This window comes from Perissodus microlepis, chromosome 2 (genome assembly GCF_051167445.1).
Source record: "Perissodus microlepis isolate ML-2025 ecotype Zambia chromosome 2, ASM5116744v1, whole genome shotgun sequence".
NCBI classification, from domain to species: domain Eukaryota; kingdom Metazoa; phylum Chordata; class Actinopteri; order Cichliformes; family Cichlidae; genus Perissodus; species Perissodus microlepis.
Genome location: NC_140462.1, coordinates 26034971 through 26047566, shown reverse-complemented (window position 1 = coordinate 26047566; position 12596 = coordinate 26034971). Strand labels below are relative to the sequence as shown.

Sequence of the window (12596 nt, the reverse complement as noted above, 5' to 3'; positions counted from 1 at the left end):
CAGACAGCGTGACACACACACACACACACACACACACACACACACACACTGAGGAAATATGACAATAATGCAGCCTGACTTGGCATCATCTGCAACACATAAAAACTGAGGTTGTCTTCACAGACTTTCTAAAAGCAGATTCTGCTGCTGGTTTCAGCTCATCAGGTCTGGATTTTACTCCCCTGGGACTCTGAAGGAGGCTGTGTGGCTTAAAAAAAAGGTGGGTAAATATGAATATTTCACACACACTCACATGTGGAGGTTCGGGAATAAACATTGTCAGATAGCTTTGTCAGAAGCTTTGATCTTCAGTTCGATGCCGCTTTAGGAGTTTGATTCATAAAACCTCAACTACGGGCTGCTGCAGCGTCCCCAGCGGTACGAACACAAACTGCACATTCTGCTTCTCAACTCGCTTTAAAACTTTATTAAAAATCCAAATAACCCCCGCTAAATGCTTTAAAATGCACTTTGAAAGCAAGAGTTTATTCTGTTTTTTTAAAGAGTTTAAAGGTTTGACGTAAACCGGGTTCATACCCCGATGTCCTCCTCCTCTTTACTGTCTCACTTTTTGTTCTTTGGAGTTTATTTTGGAGCCTCTTCTATGCTTTTTATTCAGTCCGAGAACCTAAAGCGAACTTTTCCGTTTCCCCCTGAGAAAAAAAAGGTGAAGCGTTTAAACCGAGTCCTGTGTTCCCGCTGTACCGCAGTTAAACCGGATTAAAGAGCAGAAGCAGAGGGGAGAACATGAAAGAGGAGGACAGGAGGAGAGAAGCGGAGTAATCTCACCTGTGTGGCTAGCAGTCAGTTGCTCGGTCCGGGACTCCCTGTCTCCTCTGCCTTCACTCAGCAGCATCTGCTCCTCACGGAGCAGCAGCCGCCGGACAAAACTCACCGGAGTAAAGCCTCAATAGTCACAACACACTTCCGCCTAGCACCTTCAAAATAAAACCCGACCGCCATGGAGGAAATGAACTACAAGAATGTTCAAGGTTCTTTATTCGTCACATGCATAGTTATACAAGTATAACAAACAGTGAAATGAAACCTGACACGTTCCTCGACTTGTGCAAAAGGGGAGAGGAAGAACATTATATATAATATATACATTAAGTGAATGTGCAGCAGTAGCATGTATGCAGCAAGCAGGTGAATTCTGTACATTAAGTGAATTAAATAAGAATAGACAATCTGAACATTTTACAAAATAGACAATATTTAAAATTAAAGGAATTCGAAATGTACATTGTGCCGGTGGGTTTAGAGTGTCTAGAAGAGAGTCCTGTCTCAGTCACTTATGGATGATGTGAGAGGGCGTGTGTGTGTGTGGGCGGGGGGGCTTGGGGATAGAAGCTCCTCTTGAGTCTCTCTGTCCTTGCCCGGATGCCAGGATGGGACGGGTCCTTCAGTATCTGCGCTGCTCTAGTCCAGCATCTCCTGTTGTAGGTGTCCTGAAGCGAGGGGAGATCAATCCTGCAGCATCGCTCTGCTGTACGGATCACTCTCTGAAGAGCTGTTTGGTCCTTAACACAGCACACAAACCAGGATGTGATGTTCTGTGTGAGGATGCTCTCCACAGCACCTGTATAGAAAATCCTGAGGATCTTTGGAGAGACCCTGGATTTCCTCAGTTGTCGTAGGTGGTACAGGCACTGCCAAGCCTTTTTGGTCTGGACCTGAATGTGGGCAGACCATGTCAGGTCTGAGGAGATGTGGACACCGAGATACTTGAAGGACTGCACCCTCTCCACTGGAGCTCCATTGATGATAATGGGCTTGTAGTCTCTGTGCTGACTCCTTCTGAAGTCCACCACCAGCTCCTTGGTCTTGCCAATGTTCAGCTGGAGATGGTTGTCCTGGCACCATGATGCCAGATTCTTCACTTCATCCATGTAGGCCGCCTCATCGTTGTTGGAGATGGCACCCAACACCACTGTGTCGTCAGCAAACTTCACAATGGTGTTGGAGCCGTGGGTGGCCACACAGTCTGAAGTGTAGAGGGAGTAGAGCAGTGGCGAGAAGACACATCCCTGTGCTGCTCCTGTGTTGATGGTGATGCTGTTAGAGACGCATCTACCCACCCTCACCACCTGAGTTCTGCCAGTGAGGAAGTCCAACACCCGTACTGGTGGAAGTTTTACAAACCGGTGTGTGATTTTGTACTTGTTTATGTTTTGGAAATAATTAATGAAGAATTTATTCAACCAGGATAACAACAAAAAACACAAAACAAGCAAATGTCAAAGCTGAGCAACCCTAAAACAACAGAAAAGTCCATGAAAGCAGTCATTGATGTAATTGCCTCCAGATCTAATCAAAGCAAATCTACTTAAATTCATCTACATAGACCAGATCTTTCAGGTTTATTGATTTTTGCTGCTGACTTCAGGTGGAGGGTAGTGAGCATGTCAGTGCTCTTTATCCAGCTGCACTACATTTTAAAGAGCACATTTTAAGGGTGCCTTTGTTAAATATTTATTTGATCACATTCTATTTTTAGATAATATATTTTAAATATTGTATATTGTGCATCATATTTTATATAATATTTAACATATTTATTCTTTAAAAGTGACAATTTATTCGTGTATTTTTAAGTGAAACAATATTTATATTTCAATTTCATTTCTGCTTTTTGCCAGAGATATTTTGTGGGGTTTTTTACCCTGTCATAAGGAACTAATAAAATTAATTAAATAATACATTTTTAGTGTGGACCAATAGGTAAAAAGCTAACAAATAGGCTACCTGATTTAAATTTATGAAATATAATACCTTTATTTTATTTTATAAGATTTTATGCAACCTTATTAATTAAGGAAAAAAATAAGACTCTTGATATTGTATGACTGCAGTACAATTATAAGTTAGGTAAATTGGTAACAACCGGTCAAGTACAGGCAAAGAATAAAAATAAGAGACAGAAACAACCAAAATATAAAAACTTTAGTATTATAAAATAACTTTCTATTAGTTCTGTGAGTATTTTGTTCAAGACGTGCTTTTGTTTTAACAGGTCCGATGCAAATTTAAAAATTTAAAGTTAAACCTGTTAAAAAGCGTGAAAAGAAAATCGTTTTTTATATCGCTTTTATATTTTATATTGCTTTTATATGCTTTTATTGTGGTAGCAACGCTTCCGGTCATTCTGAGCGTCCATTGATGGAGCGCTCACTTTGCGGGGTTTCTATCGGTCACCAGCAGCTGGATTCACTGTTTCACTAGTCAGGACCTGACTAGACACATTAAATTGATGGATGACTCACTGGTAGGACGTACTCAGAAAATAAAATGAATCTCAGACAATAAAAGAAATCCTGATATTCTCAAGCAGGAGTCTAGATTTCTTTAGATAATTCAGGAAAATGTTTATTTTTAACTTTATGGTTTCTATTAATCAAAAATGAAACTCAGCTTATCAAGATTCTGCTGATGCACTGTTGGCAAAAACTGACAACTTTCACAATGCAATCACAGCATTGTAGGATGGTGAAAGATATACTCTTCCTCAAGTCCTGTGAGTACATCTTTGACCATCTTATAATGCTGTGATTCCCCAACTCTCTGTGAATGGTACTTAAATGTTTGCAAATGTATTGTTTATAAGTTTGGGCAAGCCTGCTGAGACTGAAGAAGTTACCTGGATGACACATTTCTCCCACAGAATCAACTTTTTGTGATTTGATTTTCTTACCTGGATGATTAACAATGAATCAGAATGTTCCAAATACTAAACCACAAACTAGTAAAACGCTCACACAAACTATATGACTTTTGTATAAGTAGGTGAGAGTGGAGCCATTTCATTGGTGTTTGTACAGTGACATCACAGCTTGATTGCTGACCCAGAGACCTGGCTCCAGATGATCACACAGCTGGATACGTGCGATATAATCATGGGAATGCATCTGAGCTGTTGTGACACAGAAACACAATCCCTTCAACTGTTACCCTAAAAATCTTCTGCCGTATACACTCAGTGTTCACACAGACCTGTCACAGAGAAAGAGCTGCTCCTCAGAGTTATTATTTTTGAAAAATCTCTTTAATGTACAGAGAATTTAAAAAACTTTAGCATCTATTAGGTATTTGGCACTAATATTCACTGATATGATGATGTACAGACTTTACTGACTTTAATAAAAGCGGACATTGTTCCATTATGAAGCAGAATCCCAAAAAATAAAACAGCACATCATCCGCATATAGTGATATTCTCTATTTGGTTAATAAAGTTGACAGTATCAATGTCAAATATCAAGCGCCTGCACTGGGGATCCCTATCCACTACTCATACATCATATCATTCTAATACAGTTTGTTTTTTCATCTTTTTTTTAAGTAATATGACCAAAATTGATCAAATCTCATCACGTTGTGTTCAGTAAGGCTTGAAACTACAGACTACTACTACAGGCCATGAACCCATCAAGAAAGTGTTCAGTGGGGTCACAGATCAAGTGAGTGAGAGAGTCATTTTCTCATGTATTTCTCTGCTTAGCACTTTTTATTTTTATTTAAGTGTTCGTCTTATCGTATATCTCACACAAAGTACCGCAGCAATTTTCTAATGTTGTAAATCTGCTCAAAATTAAACCCTTTCTGATTCTGATTCTGATGTACTTCTATACAACCAGCCTTCTTTTCAAAACCAGAGTTACCCCCTGTTGGCAATCAGAAAGAATTCAAGTCCTTTTAGCATTGTGCAAGTTTCTAGCTTATCCCAGGAATAAATATCCTGTAACTATTCCCATGTCCTAGGCAGGTAGTTTCCCAGGTGGTGTCACGCGGTGGCCGCCCATTCCTTTTGGGGAAAGGATCAATAAAACAGATAATGTCATTTTACAAGCTCACACTCCTGAGATTGTGAAGTGACGTTCACAAACAATTCCAAAGGTTTTATCTCCAAATCACTTTATGGACCTGAATAACAAATGCACAGTTTGTACAGGAGCAGTAATTATTTTGGACTGATAGTTAGTAGGACCTCTGACAGTTCGTATCTGTGCGTTTTTTCTTCCCACATCCTCACTGTAACTGTCAAACATATCAGCTATTCCACTACTCCAGTTATTTTGAAGAGGACAAAGCCAACTTTCTGGCACAGGCATCGCACAACTGCTGATTCCCATAAAACACTGGAATCATGGTGGCTGTAGAAGGGACTGCTGTGACCTCATTGCAGCTGACAGATATAATAATTTTTTTGCTGATTGCTCTTCCTAGGACTGTGCTCTTCTGGAGGGAGATCTCTGATGTTGCTCCCTGAGTCTGCTGGAGCCACTCGCCTAGCTTTGGGGTCACTGCACCGAATGCACTGATTTACCACTGTTACCTTCACCCTCCACATCTTTTCGAGCTCTTCTCTGAGCCCTTGGTACTTCTCCAGCTTCTCGTGTTCCTTTTTCCTGATGTTGCTGTCACACCATGTAGCTACATGTCACTACAGCCATCTCCATCCACTTGTCCACCACTACTTTGTCCGGTTGGTTGGCTATCACTAATTTCTCCATCTGTATCTGGAAGTCCCTCAGGACTATACAGGTATACTATGCCGGCCACTCGGCATTTTCAGGAGCTTCCTTGTCTTGATGTCAGTGACTTCTATCTCCTCCTTTGAGCAGCTTATTATCCCAGCAAGGTACCTGATCACCGGTTGGGTGTAGGTTTTGATTGCCCTGACCTTGTTCTTCCCATTCAGCTGACTTTTCAGGACTTGCCTGACCCTCTGCAGGTATTTTGTGGTTGCAGCTTTCCTTGCCTATTCATGGTTCCCATTTGCTTGTGGGATTCCAAGGTGCTTGTAGCTGTCCCTGATATTGGCGATACTGCCTTCTGGTAGTGCGATGCCCTCAGGTCTGACTACCTTAACTCTATTGGTTACCATCCGACTACACTTCTTCAGTCCGAATGACATTCCAGTCTCATTGCTGCATATCCTTGTGGTGTGGATTAGCGAATTGAGGTCTCGTTCACTCCTCGCATACAGCTTGATGTCATCCATGTAGAGGAGGTGGCTGATGCTCAATTCCATCTGTATCTGGTGTCACGGACTCAAGCTCCGGGGACTCGGGGTCCGTGAGCAGCGTGGACTACTGTTATAATTATTGCTGTTATTTTGTGATGTGTGTGTTGTCTGCACTGCTGCTGTTCTTGTGATTCCCCATGCTTGTATGTATAGGCAAGTGGGTGTGTCTGTGAGTGTGGCTGAGTACTGGGTTTCAGGTAGGCCTGGTGGGCGTATCCTGTCTAGAGGATGGCCACACCTGAAGCAGATGATCACACACACCTGAAGCTAATGAAGTGTCGTTGGGGAGCTTCTTAAGGCTGTGGCTGAGTGCTCCTTGGCATGGGATTGTTGTGTGAGACTCCACGTTAGTGGCGATAAATGTCAAGTCCAGCGAGTGCATGCCTGCGGTAGTCGAGTGTCCTGACAAGTTGCCTCTTTGTTATTTTCTCCAGGAAGGAGCAGGGAAGACAAGAGCAGCGAGCACGGGGTGTGGGGACATACAGGAGCGGAAGAGCACGGACTTGTGGGTGAAGACACAACACGGAAGTCAAGGGGAAAACACGGGGATCTATTCTGTGAACTATTTGCACCACTGTAAATAAACGCACTACCTTCATCATTAAGTCCTGCATCTTGGGTCCCCATTCCTCTCATCCCCACGGTCTGCCACACAGACCGTGACATCTGGTATCCATAGCCAGTCTTTTCAATAATCTCATTGAGGGGTTCTGGTCTATGTAGAAGAGCAGTGGGCACAGGACATCTCCTTGGTAGATTCCGCAGTTAATGGTGATTTTTGCTATTGGCTTGAAGTTAGCCTCTAGTGTTGTTTTCCACATTCCCGCTGAGTTCTGTTTTGGGTGCTTAACTACATGTTATTAGGATACACTCATGTGAAAAAGAAGGTTTTCACTGGAAAGAGTAGAGTCCTGTGAAAATTGTATGTACATTCGTGTTTCTTTCAGTACCTCCTTTGTTTCTGTGTTTATACCTTGGTCCCTTCTGTTTCCTGGTCTCTTTCATCTCAGGTGTTAGTAGTTATGTTCTATTGTTTGGCTATTTCCTGTTTTATTTTAAAGTTATTCCCTGATTGTGTTCACCTATATGTTCAGTTAAATAACTGAACTAATATAAAGACATTCATACAGATATTTTTGTGTTCTCATTTTTGCTTAGCTTTTATCCATTCAATAATATTTTTTAAATGTATTTTCCTCTAAGCTGCTCTATTTGACATCCCTTTTATGAGATTTTCATGATTTTTCCTTTGCACCACCCATTCTGTGTTGTCACTGTGTATTCTGCATATTTTTCTGTATACTTGTTGTCTGGAAAGCACTTTGAGTAAACTCCTGATTGTTTCTAAGTGTGCAACAGAAATAAATGACCTGAATTCAAGTCTGGGCCACAGAAGACCACTGCTGTACCTGAGCTCTTTTGTGGGTAATTACAAAAGGGTACTTATCACCATGACAGCACAGCTGCACAAATGACAACCAGCTGTGAGAGTTTACTTCCAGCTGCTGCCCCCAGGAAGCATTAAAAGATGTTTGTTTGAACTTTAGCAGACATTAAAGCACACTTTTAATAGATTTTAGCTGACATAAGATTTCAGAAAGCCTGTAATAACCTGGTTGTCTATAACTGTGAAATAAAGTAAAAGCTTGGAAAGTTTAAATTTGTCTTGTTGCGTTTTTCCCGACGATGATGAAGCATCTGCTGTGTCACACTGCCCTCTGCTGGACCAGAGTGAAACTGCACCCATCACATCAGTTGTAAATACGCAAGGTTTCTTTGTTGAACATGTTGGATGATCCTGTTAATAAACTTCTGTTCAATTCAATTCAGTAAAAGTTTATTTATACAGTACCAAATCACAACAGCAGTTGCCTCAATGTCCTTTTTTTTTTTTTAAGGTAAAGACCCCAAAGAAAACAGAGAAAAACACAACAATCATATGTCCCCATATAAGCAAGCACTTTGGTGAAAGTGGGAAGGAAAAACTCCCTTTCAATAGGAAAAAGCCTCAAGCAGAACCAATCTCAGGGAAGGGTGGCCATCTGCTCCCCGACTGGTAGGGGTGAAGGGAGGATGCTGTGGAAGAGAGCCAGAGATTAATAATAAGTAATGATTAAATGCAGAGAGGTGTATAAACACATATGAGTGAAGAAGAAACACTCAGTGGATCATGGGAATCCATCAGCAGTCTACACCTATTGCAGCATAACTAAGGGAGGATTCAGGGTCACCTGACCCAGCACTAGCTTTAGCAAAAAGGAAAATTTGAAGCCTAATCTTAAAAGTAGAGATAGTGTCTGTTTCCTGAATCCAAACCGGAAGCTGGTTCCATAGAGGAGGGGCCTGAAAACCGAAGGTTCTCCCTCCCATTCTACTTTTAAACACTGTACTGTTTCTGTACTGTGATGAGCTTTGAAACCCAACTGAAACTCTTCAAATAAGCACGATAACAACAACATTTAATAACAGTGCTAATCTTATGGATAAATACCAAGTCTAGCCAATACCAAGAACTATTATTATTTCCCTACTCAAGAAATTTCATACAATTTCTTGTTTAATAAAGCTGCAGCCTGTGCAGACTTAATTCCAGACTGTTAAGCATGCCTCATGGACATGCTCATGGACCTCATGGAACTCAAACAGCAATCAAATGATTACTTTTTTATTTTTTTTTTATTTTTTGTTTTTTTGTATTCTGAATTACATTTACCAATAAAGTGTGAAAGTCTGAAATAAAAACAACAAAACAATAAATCACTTACAAACAAAAAGTCTTCCTCATACCACTCTTGGATATTCGTTTCCCAACATCTGTAATAACATTTTTAGTGCTTAAAAATGAAAAGAAAGCATAATTTTTCAAATCCAGAATTTCAATCTGCTGAAACTTTACAAAGGTACAACGCTCAGTGTCTCTGTGGTTTAATAAGATCAGCCATTCTCTCTGAGCAATACCCAAGTGTTCTCAAGCAAGTGGCAAAAAGCTCATTATGATCCCTGTCTTGTGATATTCATCCATCCATCCATCCATCCATCCATCCATCTTCTTCCACTCTGGGCCAAGTCGCGGGGCAGCAGCCTAAGCAGAGAAGCCCAGACTTCCCTCTCCCCGGCCACCTCCTCCAGCTTGTCCAGGGCCAGCTAGGAGATATAATCTCTCCAGCTTGTCCCGGGCCAACCCTGGGTCCCCCTCCCTGTTTCTATATGATTCAATATGTATTAACTAATGGAGTTTTTTCCCTTTTGTTTGTTTATTGTTATTTTCTTTCTTTGTTTGATTTTGAAAGTAAAACCAGAATAAATGTAAATGAAATGCAAACATGGCCTATTAGCAGCTCTTTTATTCTGCTTGGATTTGTGACTAAGGTTGTTTCACCCTGTCAGACCATGTTATTCCTCCTTTCCCTTGATAAATGCATTAAACACAGAAGTGGCTGAAGTGGACTGATGAATTTACAGCCTGTAAAAGCCCCAAACAAACATCTGAACACTGCTGTGTCTCCATCAGCGTCGGACTGGACACCGGCAGCTAGCACATTGGAAACATTATGGATGAACCCGTGTCTAACTTCACAGGAGCTTTGGTTGGTGTAAAAAGATCAATCAACTCGACACAACTCAAATCCTCCAAACAGACCCAAGAAGTCAAAGGGCACCTCATTATGTCAGTCTGTTTGTTTTAGAGAAGATAACAAAGGAAACTCCATCTCTAATAAAAGTTTTACATTCTCTACTTTTTCCATTTCCAAGAACACAAACTTTTTTCTTTTTGAAATCAGAGACCAAAAATTGCACAGAGTTGAATATTTATAGTGTTTCTTTGTGAACATTGTCATATGTCATCTTTGCAAGAGTTGCTTTGTTTCAAACTAATTCGTAATTTATTTTGTAATCTTTGGTTCTTCTGTATTCCTGCCATCTCAGTGTTAAGGGAGGCAGACTAAGAAAGGGAGCAAACCTTTATTGCCTCAGCTCCATCACCATCACCTGCTCGCAATCTGTTAATAACTCTCCAGTATATAAACTCCTCTGTGTGTCTTTGGTCCTTTGCAGTGTTTTCTTGTTCTCACCAGTTAAGCCTTCCAGAAATTTCTTTGGTCTTGTTTGTTTCATTCCTCGTGTGTCTGCCTGTCTTTGGATTTTTGCCTCTTCCTGACAGATTTGTTTGGTCACGATTGCTTCCTGCCTGATTCAATTGTGATTTTGAGAGAAGTTAAATATTTCTGCTGAACATTGCTGCCTGTGAACTCTTTAAATGAACACCCGCAGTCATGAAGCCCTCTGAAGGAATGGAAACATGACTGTGTGCGTTAATTTGAGACTTTAATGAATCTTAATAAAACTTCATGATTTATGTATGTATATGAGGTTCAACTGCTTTACGTGCCCGAAATGTGACAGCGTGAAAAGTTTAATCTCCCCATAACAAGAAGAACGCAGGAAAACACATGCCCACACCCCCCCCAGTGTTCAGCCTGGTACAACAGTAAACAATAAGACAAAAGCTCTCTGTCCTCTGCAGCCTGATCAGACCTACATCACTGCCGTCCTCAGTCTGACAGCAGCACCAGGACTCTGCGGAACCCTCCGGGACCCTCCAGGACTCCCACAGGAATATGGACCCCAAGCGCCTTTCCTCAAGCTCTCAGCAACAGGTTCGACTCAGGCAAAAGGTAAAAGATCTGCTGCTCTTCACACAGCAAACGTGATTATTTTACATGAACACACACACTCAAAAAAAAAGCAACGCAAAAATGAACAAAACAATAAAAAAGTGGGTTTGGTTTCACTCAATGACTCAGCGAGAATCTGATTATTATTTACAGGAAAATTAGTGGGAGAAAAAAGTAAACTTACCTCCAAAGTACTACAAAAAATACAACAACAGTATGATAACAAAGCACAGACTGGACAATGAATACAGGAGTTTCTAAACTGACTGCAGTACCTTTATTGAGGAGTCAAAGTGCGATTTGGAAGGTGAGGGAACCCTTACACTTTGTTTCATGAGCTTTGTGTACAGGCTGTGATTTGCTAACCCTGCTGCTACTCCAATATTCACCGTCCTTTGTGGAGAATTAAACTTAACAAGATGAAAGCAGAGAGCTTCATGGCTCAACAATACAAAGCAAGTTTTTTAAAAAAGCACTTTAACCCCTGATTTTAATCATCAGAAACAATTTGTTGTTGAGGGATGACCTGAGGAGGTAGGGAAGCTTTCACTGCAGCAAATGTATGAGTAAAATGCAGCAAAAGAAAACAACTGCATTTAAACACAAAGTGCTACTAGAATCGGGGAAATTTACTTATTTCAGCCTATGATGGGCTACAGGAAGTTAGCAGAGCGAGTGCAGCTTTAAAGACAAATACAAAAGTGAAGGAAACTTTGCAAAATCAGTGTAACACTGAATGAAAATCAGCATCCTCACTGTCTCACACTTACAGTCAGATCAGCACTAAAACAGTTTAAGGAGGGGCACACAGCCTCCTGCAGAAGCTGCCGTCATGAAGACCAAATCCTTTACTTCATGGCAATCAGAGAGAGCATGAAATAAACTTTCGTTTTTAGTTTTTGGGCGGGATGCCATAACAGCCTATAAAAATGCTAAAAAATCTGATCACAGCTGAAGGCACGCCCATGTTAACAGATGGTTTAATGAATGCCTCAAAGGAAAAACTGAGAATTTCTTTAAACATTCAGATCAGATTTCAACTGAAGGAAAATCCTCCTTTAAATTTATACCAGCAGTAGCAGGTCAGCTCTCAGATAAAAGTTCAAACACTCAAGCTTGACATGATGAAAGTTGAATCTACAGTTCAGCTGTGGTTGTAGAAGTGACACAAACTTGAAGAAGTCCTTTCTCAGAAATCTAATATCTAGTGTGAGAATGTGGTGTGTGAAGAATTCAAATGCAGGACACAATCAGACCAAAAGTGAGTCATTGATTTGGCTGTTTGAACAAAAGGTAAACAAAAACCACAAAGAAACCAGCATCCACAACGGGCACAAGGAGTAAAAAAATTTACTTGAGGAATACAGGAGCACAAAGGAAGAAAAGGTTGCAGGACAGAGCACAGGTGAAAGCAGTTAATAGCAAATGAGAATAAGGGAAATGATTGTGTTAGTGCAGAATACAAATAGTACAGCAATAAATAAACAATATAGTTACAGTAAAAGTGCCACAGGTGCATAGTATGATGTGCAAAATTTATGTACACAATAGGGATTAAAACAAACAAATAAAATACAAACATTAAATTAGGTTAAGTTAGACAAGTTAAACAACAGTGCAAATTGCATTAATAAATAATATGTACACTATAAAAAGAAAGTGAAACAGCTGCAGGTCAAGACCTCATGGTAACTTACAAAGGAATCCTTTTTTTCATGGCTCTGTCTGTATTTATAACAGTTCCATCATTTCTTAATCTATGACAGATACTCTAAAATATTCTGACATCATGCATTATGATTTTCAGTCATTTTATGAAAAAAAAAAACCCCAAACAAACCTGCAGTTCTGCCATCATAGTTTTCTCAGAAGGGACGGACTCCCTGAAACTG

The 12596-nt window shown here is 40.5% G+C and overlaps 2 protein-coding genes and 1 long non-coding RNA gene across 4 annotated transcripts in view; 1 reads left to right on the top strand and 2 right to left on the bottom strand.

The window, feature by feature from the left end:
- abca1b (ATP-binding cassette, sub-family A (ABC1), member 1B) overlaps positions 1 to 889 on the bottom strand; it is a 41311-nt gene extending 40422 nt beyond the window's left edge. Inside the window, exon 1 of the mRNA XM_084953596.1 lies at positions 790 to 889. Within this exon, the coding sequence (XP_084809722.1) occupies positions 790 to 856 (67 nt within the window). The 5' untranslated portion in view covers positions 857 to 889. The remainder of the gene's footprint in view (positions 1 to 789) is intronic.
- Positions 890 to 7848: 6959 nt separating this feature from the next.
- On the bottom strand, positions 7849 to 10660 carry LOC146392802 (uncharacterized). The gene is made up of 2 exons (XR_014802759.1): positions 10569 to 10660; positions 7849 to 8104 (listed from the first exon to the last, which is right to left on the bottom strand). It is a non-coding gene; the product is annotated as an uncharacterized LOC146392802 (long non-coding RNA).
- The window catches only part of slc44a1b (solute carrier family 44 member 1b), a 35084-nt gene continuing 33068 nt past the window's right edge, over positions 10581 to 12596 (top strand). For both annotated transcript variants that reach the window (XM_084953573.1, XM_084953556.1), the window contains exon 1: positions 10581 to 10704. In XM_084953573.1, coding sequence (XP_084809699.1) covers positions 10648 to 10704 — 57 coding nt within the window. In that variant the 5' untranslated portion in view covers positions 10581 to 10647. The remainder of the gene's footprint in view (positions 10705 to 12596) is intronic.